This window comes from Eptatretus burgeri, chromosome 1, assembly GCF_056783735.1.
Source record: "Eptatretus burgeri isolate ZD-2024b chromosome 1, Ebu_testis_v1, whole genome shotgun sequence".
In the NCBI taxonomy this organism is placed as follows: domain Eukaryota; kingdom Metazoa; phylum Chordata; class Myxini; order Myxiniformes; family Myxinidae; genus Eptatretus; species Eptatretus burgeri.
This window is the reverse complement of record NC_140961.1, coordinates 113040629-113057783: the sequence shown is the minus strand read 5'-3', so window position 1 is coordinate 113057783 and position 17155 is coordinate 113040629. Positions and strand designations below refer to the sequence as shown.

The following is a 17155-nucleotide window of genomic DNA, read 5'->3' as shown; positions in this document are numbered from 1 at the left end:
ACCCCCCATATATTTCGGCAGGGCGCTCACGGTCTGCCAGCAACCCCCTTCTGGTGAAACTACCAAAAATCAAGCATCACTGCTCACGTTCATTCTTTCATTCCCCTTTTTTCCCACCTCTAGAATAAACTCCGACACACTCTTCAATCCCATTCTTCCCTCCAGGCTTTCAAAACAGCTGTTCACCACCACCTCTTATCGTCCCCCATCCAAATCCTCGATCTTTTCTACCCCCGTTAATCCACGCCAAGCCCACCTCCTTCATATTCCCTGCTCTCCTTCCTGAAAGTCCCTGTAATGTCCATCTTGTTTACCCCATGTACTCCACCCCATCCCTCTCCCTTCCACAGATCTCCTAATGTCTTTATCCCTCACCGTTTTGTGCTTCCCTCTCCCGCCCCTCTTTTCTCCTGCTCTCTTTGTTATACGTTCTGTGTGTTAGCTCTCATTCGAGCCACGATATTGTATATTAACAACAACAACAACAACAACAAAAAATCGCTATTCTGCATTGATCGGCAATTCTTATTCTCCAATTTAATTTAATGAAGCACCAATATATGTAGTTTGATCTTACACAGGCACACGCACATGCACCTGCTTGACACATTCAAACGCCATCCTTTTTGAGTTTATGGCTTTCTTGATCCTGGTGTTTTAACAACTGGTATTAGCTAGGGTATCTCACATCGCATACAGGACAGCTGAACAAGTTATCAGCATGTTTTCCACCACGAACATGCAGGGTTTGATGAACACTCAGCATTAGAGGAGTACTGGAACCGCCATTTGGAGCAGGCTCCATACGATGTACATGTGAAGTGTATCCCTGGGTTGTCAAACCTGTGGACAGCACACAGCTGTTGGAATGTGATGAAATAGTTGGTTTGTTGTGGATCCACAATGACTGGTGGAATGTTCCAGGATTCATTGGACTGCATGTTCCACACAGCTGTCACAGGTTTGGCCTCACAGTGACAACTAGGTTCACCGTAACTCCCTCTCCTGAATAATGCATGACCGAGTAACCCGTGCTTCACAAAGAACTTCCACTCCTCCAGCTTCTGTGACAACACTGGATCCAGTTCGCTTTGATGTGCCGGTGCTATATACTCATAAACTTCTCACGCTGAATTGCTGACATAAACAAGAAAACGCTACATGCTGCAGGAGGTAGATTAATGCTATCATTGAAAAAGTGTGTTTGCTGGTTTGACTTCCATGCAATTTCTGAACTGCTGGACGGAATGAGTTGTAAATTGTTGGTTCTATTTGGGGTATGCATGGGAAAATTTTAGGTGTTAAAAAGTCATAGCCTGAGAGGGTAGGGGGGGGGGGTCAAATTCAGGGTGGGGGGGGCATGGGCGGAGGACTGCAATTCTGTCTGTATAAATATGTATGGCACAGCGCCACTCCCAATGGGAAGGGGGTATGCAAGTCTCACGACAATACACTAATTCTGGGAAAATTAACCCATCCGAGAGAACGGGTTCTTCACTCGTCAACAAAATTTTGCCAGCACGCAAGCACACAATAGTTTATCTATCCTTTTTGGAAAAAAAAGAAAAATGAAGTAGACACGATAGTTAAAAGTTCACAACCCAAATGCAAATATGATATCCAGAACTACATCTCTTTCCACAGAACACGATTCATTGTGTTACACCTCTTGATAGCACTGTCCAGAATGAGAATATTTATTCACCTGACCTCACTGAAGATAAAACCCAGGTGAGAGTTCAATGGTGAGTGCTCTACAAATCATCTATATTACTGCTCCGACACCGATATCTCTCTTTACTGGATGCAATGTGCATTGACATACATGAGGCCATTGCCAGTTCCAAATGCCGCACCCTGAGGCTCCTGTATTGGCTTCACCTCGAGTGGCACCCCAGGGAACTCTGCTCGCAGCCGCTGTGTTGCCGCACCAGCCATTACTTGGGCAACCTAGTCATCATTAACAAACAGAAACGAAGTAAATGAATAAATAATTTTGCAGCTTAGCAAAAGTCACAGTCATGTCTTGAGCAAAGTTATTATAAGGCTGCAAAGCATACAATGAAGAACAACTTGAGAAATACAGGAATTGTCCAAAAGGCAAAAAAAAAAATGAGGTTCCTCAAAAGCATTGAATGGTTTCAACAATACTCTGCCCAAATTTTCATACACCGTACTATTAGAGTACTCACCCTATGAGCGATCATGTTCAAAGCATGCATGCAGCAAAAACATACCGAATGCTTATAATGATAAAACTAGAACGGGCACTCAGAGCGCATACCTACGCCGCCACTACTTTTTTTGTTCTTGGTATGAGCATGGGGAACTCGTTTCATATGAATGGTCTTATGACACAAACCACATATCTATAATGTCATGACCCCCCCCGACTTTCGGGGGCTACGGACTAAACAACAATCAACTCACGTCGTTTTGGCGAGTCTTCACTCGCAAGCTCGGCGAATACAACGTTTCAACAAGAGAAGGTAATCTCATTTGATGCTGGTTTCATGCAAATCAAATAAGAATTGACTGAGTTATGCCGAAAACCGCATATTTTTCAAGGGCGTGACCCCCCCCCGACATTTTACCCCAACCGGTGACATGTGTTATGACGTCATTGTGTCACAAGATTGGGCATTAAATTCTGAACATTTTGGTGCTGGGTTCATGTAAAGCGGACAAGAATTGACCGCGTTATGACGAAAACCGCATATTTTTCAAGGTCGTGACCCCCCTGACCTTTGACCCCGAACCGGTAACAAGAGTATGGGCGTCATTGTGACATATTGCATATCACAAGATGAGGCGTTGAATTCTGAACATTTTGGCGTTAGTTGCATGCAAATTGAATAAAAATTGACCGTGTTATCGTAAAAAGACGATTTGACCTTTTCGTGACCTTGACCTTGTTAGTCTTGACCTTTGACCCGAACGATCCCAAAATCTAATCGAATGCTTCGTGGCTAATAACCAATCATCCCACCAAATTTCATGCAATTCGGTTTAATACTTTTTGAGTTATACGAATCACAAGATGACAAATAAATAAATAAATAAATAAATACACGCCGACCAAAACATAACCTTTCGCAGAATGCGAAGGTAAAGATAAAAACACCCCAATACACTAACTGGGGTCATGCTGATCCTACGTAGCCCAGAACTGTATGAGGAGCAGCACAACAAACAAAGAAACCCCCGTCTATCAATTATAATAAGGATAAATGTATATGTGAGTGAGTGAGTGAGTGAGTGAGTGAGCAGGAAGGAGAGAGGGACTGTCATATTAGTTTGAAACAAAGTTAACAAATCCACTTGTTTAGAAAACCAAACAGTCAAAAATTGAAAAGATATTGTTGTGCGCCGGGGGTCGGTGGCGAGAATGACCACGAGGTGGGGGAGGTTGCGTCGTCACCCACCAAACTCCCCGGAATTGTAGGCCGTCGCTCGGATAACTCCGCGAGCCGGCGGGTCGTTTAACCGACCATGGAACGCCAATATCTCGTGTGGCGTAGGGTTATTTTGTCTCAATCCAATGTACCTAAGTAACCACGCGGTCTCGGCTACCGGGGATCCACGCACTCGGAACGCCTGGCCGAACCGGATTCACTTTACCGGCAGAAGTAAAATTACACCTACCGACTACCACTTTGCCACCCACCTTTCCGGCTCAGATGCAGTCGAGCGGGCCTGCCCAGTATGTACCAGCTACAATTGTCCGATTACCGGGGATAAAACCCTGCCTAAACTCAGATCTGAACCATGCTGGACCAATTCAAGAAAGGACGGAAATGAACTGGGGACATTTCAACAACTGTTTATTTACAATGAAAAGACACAGGGAAGACTTAACACAGATATGCAAGTAATATTTACAATGATCAAAAACAAACACTTAAACAGTTTCTACTTATAAGACGGGCCCACACGCAGACACACACACAAATGAAAATAAACCCAGAGTTCTTTATTGGACCCTCACAGCCGAGGAGAGAGACAAGCTGGGGGTCAGAGTCCAGCTGGGTACCTGACCGTTGGGGGAAGGGGGTGCTCCGTGGTGCGGCACGTGACAATGGTCGTTGGTTTGGTCCCCAGTCGCACGTGTGGGACTCGTGGTTTATGGCGGAGGTCGGGTGGTGAATAGCAGGGTCCATGGAGGGGGGTCAGGGTCGCTCTTTCCTTTCCTTGTAGAGGGCCAGCAGGGACACGTTCGCCGCCTTCGTGACCTTCTGCTCAACCCTCCGCTTCAAAAGAACTGCACGCTCAACAACAACCCTCAGAGCCCTATCCAAAACCTTGTCAGAAACCAGTGGAGAACTTCCACCAAGACCCTTCTTCCTCACTCGACTCTCAACCACCACAACCCTGTCAAAAACCTCAGAACAACCTTCGTAACAACCCCTTGCCTCAGAGAGTGCTCGGGAATCTATGGACCTCCCTCAACGGGGCGGGGCTCGCTCAAACAGACGTCACTTCCCATCCTGATTGGACAGGCTCCTATGGGTTCGCCCTTTCTGGGCAGGGTTTCGGCCCCTGCCGGGAAAACCCACCCACTCTTCCATGCGGGTTCAAACTTGTCGAGGAACAGTATCAATGTTGCAAAGGTCGTCGTGAAAGAGTTACGTTTGTGGAAGCCGAGAAACTGGAACCGCGAGATCCCGCCTCGGCACGTCAGGGTGCCAGAAGGCAGCCGGTTGGCGGTGGATCGTGACGGGGGATGGGATGGTTGTTAGATGGCTTGTTCGATGTTATAACCTAACTAAAAGAAATCGCAACGCACGCCTTTGATTCTCCCACTAGACGTCAGGAAGGTGTCTGCGACACACATACTTAACGACATAACTGACTTTTGGGACATCTGTATGTTGAATGCATATGGTTTCCAGATCCGTAACAGCATCTTTCACCTTCTTGTCTTTGCTGAAGCAACAAATAACACGAGAAATGACAAATCTTCAAAATTTTGCACAGTTCGAGATTATTATGAACTAAAGAATGCAGGACTTTCATATATAAATGGACTCTCATATACCTTGGAAAAAAAATTATATTTGAAAATAGTAATGTCCATTTAATCGAGTTAAAATAATTAACCTTTTGTGGAAATGCTTCAATATTTACTTCTTCTTTTAGATGTTCCGAACAGGGTGTACCTTTTAATCATTTGGCACTCGATTAGAATGAACACGAAAGGTGTTCAATCTTGCACAATATAAATGTTTTTAAAATCTATACTGTAAGAGAGCTGTTTGTGTGTGACTGTATCACCATTTTTCTCAGAGATGGCCAAACAATTCTTCAGCAAACTTTCAGAGTTTCATCAGTGAGTGCTGGGGAGTGTTTCAAGCAAAACAAAAACAAAAAACAAAAAAAAAACCCCAAAAAACTAGAACGACACTCTTCGACATAATGACGTCGACCGTTATGCGTCTGCCCATATTATTACATTGTAATACTTGTACCAAGTTCAATTTAAATTCCTTCAGCCGTTGTCGAATATCACATTTTTACCTGACATGACCTCTGATGCCAAAATCGAATCAGTTCATCTTTGCATCAGAATATATATATTCATACCAATTTTGGTCAAAATCCTATCACTGGTTCACAAGTTAGCCCAGGAACAGAATTTTTACTGAAAGGGACCTCTGACATTTCACCTCTTGACCCCAAAATCTAATTGGTTTATCTTTGTATCATAATATATACGTATCCCAAGTTTGGTCAAAATCACATCACTGGTTCACAAGCTAGCTCGGTGATAGAATTTTTTTTTACCGAATGGGACTTCTGAGCTTTGTTTGACCCTAAAATCTAATCAGTTCATTTTTGCATCATTAAACATACTTGTATCAAGTTTGACTTGGATCCCTTCAGACATTCTTAAGTTATCGCATCAACGAAAACCTAATGTCTCCAGCGATTTCATCCGCAGAGGCATGAAAAGTTGGATTTATTTTTTTTATCGTTCTATAGTGTACAGGCCTTTGTAGCCATGTGAAAGATAATATTAATGATCCCTGACCCAATTTCTTTATGAGTGTAGGGAAGTGTTTTAGGCCCCCCCACAAAAAAAAATATTCAAAGAAAACCAAAATCTGATTTCTTCAAAATACCAACAGGATGAGAACAGCACCAAGCCTGGTGTTGGCTTCGTGGCTTGAGTGGCTGGCTTGGGATCTTAGGGTCCTGAGTTTGAGCCCCTGTCAGCTGTTGAATATGCGGTGGGGTTGACTCAGCCTATCATCCTTTCGAGGTTGGTGAAATAAATACCAATGCACTGGTAATAGGGGCATTGCATCAGAGGCACAGCTGCACCCTCAGCCAATGACGCTACCCACAGCATTGTGCTGCATACAAAGGAGGAAGAGGAGGAGAACAACAACAGGGATGTCAGGTACCCCTGGTAGTATTGTTACGAATTTGGAAGCCATGAGCACTCAACATTCAGGTCCTAAAGATCAGTTATATCGGTAAGTACGTGTTTGTAGTCAGGGTCCCGTCCATTTGTTTAATGGGTGATTGAATGTTTGTGCGCTGCGGAGTTATTTTGATAGTCAGGGTTTTCTTTTATATTTTCAAGTATAACAACAACAACAACAACAACACCTTCGCCTCGCTCCATCCTGACACTATAATGCACGCGGTGGGCAGAGTTTAATGAAGGACTTGGCGTCTCTCTCGACCAATCAGAGAGATGTGAGCGAGTTTGCCGTCGTTTGGCCAATGAGAGCCAATGCAGGACAATATTACTCATCTTCCTGTTTGAGTGGCGGTCCGCCGTGACGCCCGCCACGCCCCCACGGTCCAATCAGCTGACTTGGCGCCCCTTTTGGCCAATCACAGGGGCAACGAGCGGATCACGTGCCAAAACCGTCTAGTAAGGGGGGTGAGGGAGCGCATTACGAGAAGAGTCCCCTCCCCCCTGGACAGGGAGAGAATAATTGATCGGCACGATCCGACTGGGGGCAGTTGGGGTTTGCCTGCTGGATCGTCTCGGAACACCTTGCCTGCTGGCGCTCGCTGCCTTGTCCGCCCTCGTGCTGGTTGGCGTCCGTCCTTCACCCTCCATCCCTGGTGCTTGGAGTGGCATCGTTGTTGCGGGTTCGAGTCCCGCCGAGCCAGAACGTCGAAGACCGCACGAGGCGGACAGGTCCAAGCTAGCTCGGTGAGCTCTGGTCTCCAGTTCACTTTCCTCAAGCTGGAAGCTTTCAATAAAGACCCGACGGGGTCCATTGCTCGGTATTTGTGTGTGTGTGTCTGTGTCCGTGGGCCCCATCTGATAAGTAGAAACTGTTAACACCTGTGTTCCTTGTACATTATTTGCCTTTCTATATTCGGATAACTCTTCCCTTCCGTGCTCCCCTCGTTCCCCAATTATTGTTGTAAATAAATTCCCCTTTTGTTGAATGTACCAGCTCATTCTTGTCATTTCTGCCATTGGTTCGCCACGGTGCGTATTGGGAATTAGGAAGGCCATTGCCGTAGTTGTACATTTGGACCGGCGCGGCTCTGGTAACTCCGCTCGGTTATGCCAGATCTGAGTTGTTACCTGCGACTCGGATCGGACAGTCAGCCGAGGGTGTGGTTCCCTGGTAGTTAGAGTGCATGGGTATTTAGGTATATTGAAATTGGGCAATTAACCATACCCCACGGCGTCGAAGTATTGGCGACCACGGTCCTTTAAGTGACCCATCGGCTCCGGAGTTATTCAGGGTCACGACCTATAAATTATTGGGTGTTCGGTGGAGCCGACTCTACTGCTCCCTCTAGCGGTCGTGCTCGCCACAGAGACCCGGCCCCACAACAGTATTACATAAAAATAGGGGCAATACACCTGGGTGCTCACCTGTTAGAATAAGGATTCTGAGGACGAAGTCAATGTGGAGGAGAAAGCAAAAACATATTGGGGGGAAACCCCCACCACCGTAGACCCCAATTTTTTTAATGGTGTGAACAAACTTTGGTACATTATGGGTGATGAAGGTTGTGGTAAAATTTCATTGAAATCGTGTGTGTAGTTTCAGGGAAGTTGCATGTATTTGTGGACAGATGGACGGACACGCCATCCCATAAGCTCCCCGGAACTATGTTCCTAATGAACTAAAAATGGGGGAAAAGTTCATCCTGTGTCCTGTTCACGTTAAATGTAACCTGGCAATTTTTTTCCTGCATCCTTCAAATGCTGAACTATTTTGCCTTTTAAAATGCAAATTGCTCAGTTGTTTTACAATCATAATGGTTTGTGTGTGTAGTTTCAATAGCTATTCCAATAGTACTGACCTTTTATCAAAACGACAAACTTCAAGGGAAATGAAAATTCGATATTGCTTCCAACCATATGATGGTTACAAATGAGCTTCATTATTTTATATCTTGGCGAAAAAATAAACTGTCTAAATAGTCCAAATACGTATATATATATATATATATATATATATATATATATATATATATACACACTTTTTTTACCTTGAACGGTAGAGATCCAGCAACAAATGCCCTCCCGAAGACCTTGGTCACATCACCTCGCTCTGTTAGCATTATGGGTTTTATCGCACCGATTGGGCTGACTTTGACCACCACCTCCCCTCCTCCTTTGGGATAGTAGCCTCTAGAACAAAAGGATTACTCGTAAGTGACCATACGAAAAATAAAGCACATCTAAAAATAGATTTCTTCTTGAATATCATTCCAAAGTTATTTTTGCAGTTCAATAACTAAACACACAAAAAAAAACAGTTTTTCAAAACACTACAAAGACACACACTTCATCGCTTCGTGGAACTGCTGAGACGAGTAGTGGTCAGCTATTGCTGCTTTTGCACATGCCGACTTCACCTAAAGAACACGTCTCGATGTTGAGTACCCGTATAAACATTGACTATGCATTGTACTTACTGAAACTTTGTCATTTTCCTTATAAACCTTTTTGTATACAGTCAAGGCTCATGGGAAGAGTTAGAACACTGAACAGATCACAATGTAACAAGAAAGGGAACAGGAGAGAGAGAGGGGGTAAGCACCAACATTAGGGATTAGAGAAGGGGAAAACACCAACAGCAGAGTTGAAGTGCAAAATAGAGGGAGATTTGGGCAAACAATGAGTGTGGGAAGGAATTAGGGGTAGAGGACGTTGCATGGGGTGAACAAGATGGCCAAAGATGCAATCACTCTGGAAGGAAACACTGTAAATTTGAAAGAAAGTGGCCTAAGGGGTGAGGGACAGGTTAACAGTGGTGAAAAGGATCATGGTTTTGGAATGGGGATGATATGAGATGGTGGTGAACAGCTGTCTTAAAGATCTGGATGGAAGAAAGATTGAAGATGATGTGGAAGCAGGTGGGGAAAAGGAGGAACAAATGAGAGGAGGTGTGAGTAGCGATTCTGGATTTTGGGAATTTCACCAAAAGGAAGTTCATGGATGACCATGTGTGCATTGAAAAAATTGTGGGGGGTAGGTGAGGGGTTGGTCGGTGGGATTGGGGGGGGGGTGCAGGTGAGAAGCAGAGAAAGTGCAGAGAGTACAAGACGAGAAAGGACGCAGTGGACGACAGAGACCACTGACTTGTCTGCAATGGAAAAGTCATTGGCACAAAGCTTCATCAGGTGATATTCCAATCTTAATACACATATGTATGTGTTTGTGTGCGTATGTGCAATATATATTAAAAACATTTTAAGAAAAATATAAAAACATAGACAAAGAGGGATGAAATCTCACCAAACAAAAAAAAACAAACAAGGTAGGAATGACACCATATTACGAAGCCACAATATGACACAACAATACTCTTCTGCTTTAGCATCACGACGTCTTTTGACATCTTAAATTTAAATTCTGCCTCTAATTGGGTCGGGGATCATGCTTGTGAAGTTTGCGTGTTTTTTGGATTAGGTGCGTTTTTTTATCCAAGATGGCAACCAAACCACATGACTAATGATGTCATCATTTTTACTTTGTATGTAGCAATGGTGTGATGTAAAACTTGTGAAGTTTTGCTTCAACCGGATAAGCGCTTCCAGAAAAAAAACATTATTTAATATTTTCCTTCAATACAATATGGCTGCCAAACCATGTGACATTAATTATTCGTGAACACCCTGGTATCCCCAATTGTTGGAGAAAGTGGGTGTAAAGTTTCACCTCGATATGTGCAACTATTTTGGAGAAGGAGATTTTGAAAGGTCTTTGGGTGAATCCAATATGTCTGCCAAACCATATGACCTATCATTTATTCTTTAACACCCTGGTATGCCCATGACTCGGGGAGCTTGTGTGCAACATTTCGCCTCAATCTGTTCAGCTGGTTTGGAGAAGAATTTTTTTCATTTCTTATTAAAAAAACTATTGCTGCCTACGTGACCTATGACATCATAACATTTTTTTTCTCTCTGGTAAGTTGTTACGTACATCTCACTCAAATTTTTTCATGCTGATCGGATGAAGTATTCTACGTGTCAAATTTTCACCTGGATACCACTTCACCGATGATATCACGAAAAAAATCACACTTCTTTCCCATGTGGAGTACTTGCCTTGTGTCAAGTTTAAATTTTTTCCCATAGTGTGGTTTCGGAGATACAGAAGTCCAAAGTTTTTCCATTTTTCCAACATGGCTGCGACACCACGTGACCCATGACATCATAATTATCATTCAAAAATTCCACATGAAAAGTCGGACATATGGTGAAAATTTCTTCTCAATCCGACAAGAGAAAATAAATATTAAAGGGAACAAACCCTAAAATTGCTGGCAGAATAAAAATAATAAAGAGAAGAAAAAAACAATAGGTTACCCAGCCTGAAAGGCTTGGTACCCAAACAACAATTTGGAGTGGTTGGCTTCGCATGCACTTTTAACCACGACAAATAACATGGTTGATCTTATCAACAAAAAGATCATTGCCCCCCCTGCCCATTGAAACTTTCATCGTCAAAAGTGTCGATTCAATGGCCGATCAAAATCTATTTTCCCTTTATCCACATGAGTTTAACTCCATCAATCTTCCAGGTTTGCCACTGCATCCAGACAATCTTACAGATGTCACTGTTAACAGATGTCTTACAGATGTCACAGATGTCTTACAGATGTTAACGCTCCGATCATGCTGTTGCAAAATATCAATCCTTGCAATGGCCACTGCAACAGGATGCGTTGCATCTTAACCAAGGTCAATGATCATCTTCTTGAAGCACGGATGCTCAGTGGTGAGTGTGCGGGATCTATCCTCAGTATTCCTTTAATTATTCTTTCACCATCTGACACTGATCTTCCATTTCAACTCCGCCAACGTTAGTTTCCAATCAGGCCTGGCTTTGCGATGATAATCAACAAAAATCATGGTCAGAGCCCATGGCAATGTGGAGTACTACTTCCCACCAGTGTTTTCACACACGGACAGCTGTATGTTGCCACGAGTCGGGTTGGAGACCCACTCGATCTGCATACCTTTGTCAACCAGAATGAATTTTGGTGCGGGAGGAGAGCACATGGTAATATAATGCTAACTTGCAATGTTCTTTATCGTGAGATCGTATAGACCAAACGTTTTTTTTCTGTTTGTCAATTATGACAAATGGGAATAAAGTTGAAGCATTTTGTAACTTGAAAAAATATCCAATGTACAGTATTGACTCATCCGTATTACCAAAGTCTATTGCTGTATATGCATTTTGTTGTTCAAATGCCGTCAGCGAAGCGACAGCTGTTGCTGCTTGCAATATTAAAGGCCTTGGTTTTCACTGCATCAAGCCGAGCAAAGTGCGATGCAGGGGTGCCTGCCCAGAGGGGAGAGCAGTACTCCATCAAATTTGTAATTTGTTCAGGGTGTTGGCGATAGCTCGCCTATTCTTCAAGAATGACACCGTACACCATTCAACGTCCACAAACTAATGCTGACACATGTGACGCCCAGTATAACGTCCATTTGAGGGACGGCACACACACTGATGAATCGCCCAACTTGTGAAACACTTGGAAGACAGTTTATATCTGGGTCAAGATTTGAACCTAGGTTAGACAACTTAGGAGTGAGTGTGTGTACCTCCAAGCTATCCGGCCAGCAAAATCAAAAGAGGATTTATAAACAATGGAGACTGACCTTCGTTTCACAATGCAGTCAAACTTCACTCCAAATTTCTCTGCAATTGGCTTGAATACCTGAAAAATTACATGTCTTTCAGCAATTTTGACACATTGATTTAAAGAGTAAAATGTTGATATTTCAGGTAGAAAAGCAAATTAATATTGGCTCCAACTAATCACATTTGAGATGAGGCTCCAATAAGCATGTTTGTTATATCTAAAGTTTGTTAAGTGGAATGTTATATCATCACCTCCCAAAAAACCCCACAATAATGTGCTCAACATTTGCATCCACAGGACAACACAATGCAGTCATATAATAAAACTCAAATGCTTTATATGCACACCAAGAATGATAATTATTTAATATACCCTTCATGCATTGGTGAGAGTAACGTTATTGTTTCATCAAAATTACCGACAGAACAAATCGAGCTTGTCAAAATCAACTTGCAATTTATGAAAATAGTATTTTCTTGAGATTATAATACAGTTAGTACAAATAAATACATGTTGACATATGTCGGTTTGGATCCAGTTTGTGCCAGTTCATGTTGGTACACAGCAGTTTAGAAAAGACCATGGTTGCTTTTGATGATGTTTGAGAAAGTAGCTCAGGAAGTAAATGGCCAAAAATATCTGCCGATTATGAGTAAGGATATGGCAAAGTGGCGAAATGGAGTGAAACAAATTGGCGGGACTTCAAGTGTGATCCTCTCTGTAGTTATGTGACAGTCCAGAAGCAACTGCCTTCTTCTTCTTCATAGCATCATTCGCCGACAAGGAGGCGGGGAGAGTGGGGCGGGGGAGGGGGGGGTGACTACACTGCTGATGTGGTGCCCCTGTAGGTTAGAGCAAGAATTTGTAAGTTGTCCATGGTGCCAGCCACAGCTCGCATACTCTTCGCGAAGGACACCAAAGAATGTTCAACGTCCACCAACACCAATACTGGCAGATATGACATCCACTCAGTCCCGCAGCCAGGGCTCAGTATTAAGGGGGGCACATGAACTGGATGGGGGGGGGCACAATTATTATATTTAATATTTTTGATAACCCGGTATACTATTGACACATCTATACTGAGGTTACCGTCGCATACTAACCAAATTGATCTCAGCCAGATTTAATATGTTCCGATGTTTTTGGCCTAAAATTATTCGAATGCAGGAGAGCCGCAACAAACTGGCACATTCACAATGCAGATATTCAATGATTAGACAATTGGCACCAATTCAGGTGCACTTATACAAGGTGTTGTGAAGAATTGGCATTAGAAAATTAATATACCAGAGATACAATGACTAAACGGGGGAGGTTGGCACCAGAATCAGTGCACTTTGAAATAAGATACAGTCGGCTATGACCTGCGATCATCACGTTAAACTATCAACAGCAAATACGACCAGTCTGAAGATACCACAAGGTCCGCATTTAAAGCAGTCAATTACACAGAGGTAAGGTTATGCACAAAGCACTAGATATGGGATATGCAAAGCACCAAACACAACATTTAACTTAAACATCAGAAGTACAAAGCAGCCGACCACGGCGGGTGCTGATCACAACCACACTGCAACCACAACCACACACGCATCACCAGCAGTCACACACACAATCTGAACTCCTCGTATAGTTTTTATACCACTGTACTCGCTGTCAGAAGAGCTGCAGGCGACGTGTCTCGGTGTGGAATCTTCTGAGGACCTTCTCCTTCCATTCATTCAGGTGTGACGTCTCTCTCGAAGGCCAGCTGTACCAGTTGTGCTTTGCATGCATGGCGCATGGACGTCGATGGTCAGTGAAGACATTCCTCAATGTTGAGAATGAGTTTTCACACATGGCAGTGGACGCACCAAATGTTAGTCCAAGTCTCATAGCAGTCACTACACTTGGCATGGCTTCCAACGTTTTGTGGTATGTTGAGAGGAGTTTTTGTGTTGTCCATCTCTCGTTTGGCTGCTTTTCTGTCTGTGAGCGAATAAACTGCTTTGCAACCACACACTCTGTTTCACTGATGGTTGACTTTGTTAATGTCATGATGTGCTGGAGCAAGTGGGGATCCAAAAGTGCCATTTTCAGGATTCAAGGCAGCGAGTGAACGGGCGAGTTGTGTGTTGCTCTCACTGAAGCGCTGAGCGATCTCGCCAAGCACAGTGTCAATTGCGCTGTAAAAAACCCTCTGCAGTTCCGTCTTGTCATTGTCGTTGTTTTGTCCTGTAGTCTCCAAAACTACAAACTGTTCCAAGTTCTAATGCATTGTGCGTCTCCGTTTTGGTGGTGGAGGTGTAGAAGTGCGAGCATCGTTGGCCTTGTTCCACAGATCAGTGAACTCATCCTCAGAGCGGAGTTTCTTCACGCACTCTGTAGCACTCGCCACCAGTTCCAACCCCATTGGCAAGTCCATGTCCTCTGCCTGCAAGAGTCTGTTAGGGCCATCTAACAACATCAGCAGTTTTTGTTGCATAGATAGCAATGAAGGCAGGCCCAGAGACTTCCCGCAAAAGCCCAATAGCCTCCATCCTCATCTCTGCACCGTAGGCGCGCTCTGCATCAATCTCCAACAGTTAGGATGTGATATCCTTAAAAGATCCTATGATCACAGACACTGTGGCTAAATGTCCCGTCCACCTTTGATCAAGAAGTCGTTTTAACCGCTCACCTTCATACTGTGCAGCAACAGTGGGCTTTCTGAAGAATTTGTACAGGCAACAACAAACCTCGAGGAAATCAGTGACAGCTTTCTCTGCTGCCAGTGCGTGGATAACTACCAGATGGAGTTGGTGATGTAAGCAGTGCACATCGGGGATTTATTTTTCCAATATCTCTTGCAACAACATTTGCACCCCACCATGCTTCCCAGCCATTACCGAAGCCCCGTCGTACACCTGACTTAATATTTTTGACGTGTCAAGTCCTGTTTTTGTCAGCTCTGCAATTATTAGGTCTGTCAATGTTTTTGCATCTCCAGCGTCGGCTGTAGCTATTGTGAGTAGACGCTCTGTTGCTTCATTTGATGCCGATACAAAGCGAATGATGATTGATATGTTCTCACATTCAGTGGGGTCCCTCGTCCCATCCACCTTGATGGTAAACCACGATGTGCCTACTTCTTCCACGATGGCATCCGTCACAACATTACTCAATGTGCAGATCAGTTCATTCTGCATTTCCGGACTAGTATAGCTTGCGTTTCGTGGGATATGCTTTATTATTTCGGCGAGCTCGGTGTCTTTTTTGAGTGTGCAGTTTAAAAGTGAGAGGAAGAGCCCACTGTGCCCGTCTGACATATCTTCAAAATTATCAAGGCTCCCTCTAAAAGGTGTCTGATTTTCGGCGAGAAATCCCACAACATCTATAAAAGCAGACACATAGTACCGGTTTCTATTTAGCTGGTCAGCGTTGAGGAGTGTGGAAATCTCCTTACCACAATCGATGCGCCTCTCGTTCTCCTTCCACCTCAAAACACAAGTTAAATGTTCCTTTGAAGTTGCGTGTTTGTGAAACCCCCTGCCTTTCTCAACGGCATGTTTCCAATTCCGGTAGCCTCGCACTGTGAAAGTAGAGTCCACTGGGCCACGTGCGGTGTTAAACTTCCTACATGGATAGCAGAATGCTGCATCTGTCTGCACACTGTATTCCAGCCATTCATTAGTCTGGTACCACGAGGACACAAACAAGCGACTCTTGTTCTGCAACAGAAGGCCAGGGTACCGCTGTAGAACAACTTGATTTAGTCTCTCACTTCCAAGATCATCGGAAAGCGGCTTGACAGTCACACCCGACCCCGAGGCCGCCGCCGAGCGTGGAAACTCGGCTGTCTGTGCTGGGCCTCCAGCCGCAGGGCTGACGTTGCTGGCTTGGCCAGGTTGGCCAGCTTCTGTCGTTATTTTATCGACATGATCGATTTTCCTCCTCCTCCTCCTCCTCCTCCCACAACATGTCTTTCATCATCTTCATTTTCGTCGGTTGCATTTTTTCCTTTTCTGAGCCATTTGCGTTTATCCATCATCCACGTCTTTTTCTCCTGCTGCGAGCTTGTGCTCTGTGATTCGTCCCTCGCGACTCGCGTCACTAATCTCGCGACTTGCGACATTTGACGGTTGACGGTTTTATTTATTAAATGATCCATCCATCAAAAACAGGTTTTATCTGCATCATTTCAAATGTAAGCACGATTGCAAACACACATTTTTTAATTTTTATTATAAAATTACTTTTGTAAGATGGAGGGTTGACGGGTTGTGAAGGTCACGTGGTGCACGTGCACTTCATCTTTAATAATGTAAATTTATGTCTTTTCCTTAATCATATTATCATATTATGACTATATTACATTTATACCTAACTTACAACCAATCAGGTAACCTGCTCAATAGGGTCTCCATATCGAATACGCTGATTGGCTATTCCTTAAAACTAAATGATCCACGATATATATATATATATAACCACCCACAACATCGACATTTGACACGAGGTCTTGGCTGCTGGTGTTGGTGCTTGCGTTATTATCGTTTAACTTGTGGTCTTGGACTGTATTGTCTTGCCTTGTGTCTGTATTGTCTTGTCTTATTGTCTTTTGGAGAGGCGCTGGGAAGCGCACACTTATCTCTTGACTGTTATTCAAAGAAGGATATTATTAAAGAACAGTTTATCCAAAAAGGCCTTATTATTCACCATGTTGAACATCTGTAATAAGGGTTTTAGTTCACACAGGTGAACCCTTAAACAGCAAGTTCACAGTGGGCGCTCGTCCTTAAACACCAAGTTGTTCACAGGGTGCAACAGGGCATAAATGGGTGGCGTACAAGTGGGGGGGGGGGCACCAGATGCGCCATGGGGGGCATTGCACCCAAATGCCCCCCCTCGCGACGGGCCTGCATCCACTGCCTTGTCTCCATGAGAAAGGCCAGAGCTTCTCCCTGCATGAACCAAGTATATATCCCCACTAGCAGGGCAAAAGCTACGTCTCGATTTTCAACGTCTCATTGTTGTTATTGTCCTTCGATACCAATGAAGCAACTTTCTGAACTTCCTGATGCCTGTAGAGTCACTTA

At 43.9% G+C, this 17155-nt stretch overlaps 1 protein-coding gene across 2 annotated transcripts in view; it reads right to left on the bottom strand.

Moving 5' to 3' along the window:
- RTCA (RNA 3'-terminal phosphate cyclase) overlaps positions 1 to 17155 on the bottom strand; it is a 42667-nt gene that overhangs the window by 14719 nt on the left and 10793 nt on the right. For both annotated transcript variants that reach the window (XM_085895274.1, XM_085895263.1), the window contains exons 5-7: positions 12112 to 12170; positions 8479 to 8620; positions 1826 to 1950 (exon numbers count right to left, since the gene is read on the bottom strand). In XM_085895274.1, coding sequence (XP_085751400.1) covers positions 1826 to 1950; positions 8479 to 8620; positions 12112 to 12170 — 326 coding nt within the window. The remainder of the gene's footprint in view (positions 1 to 1825; positions 1951 to 8478; positions 8621 to 12111; positions 12171 to 17155) is intronic.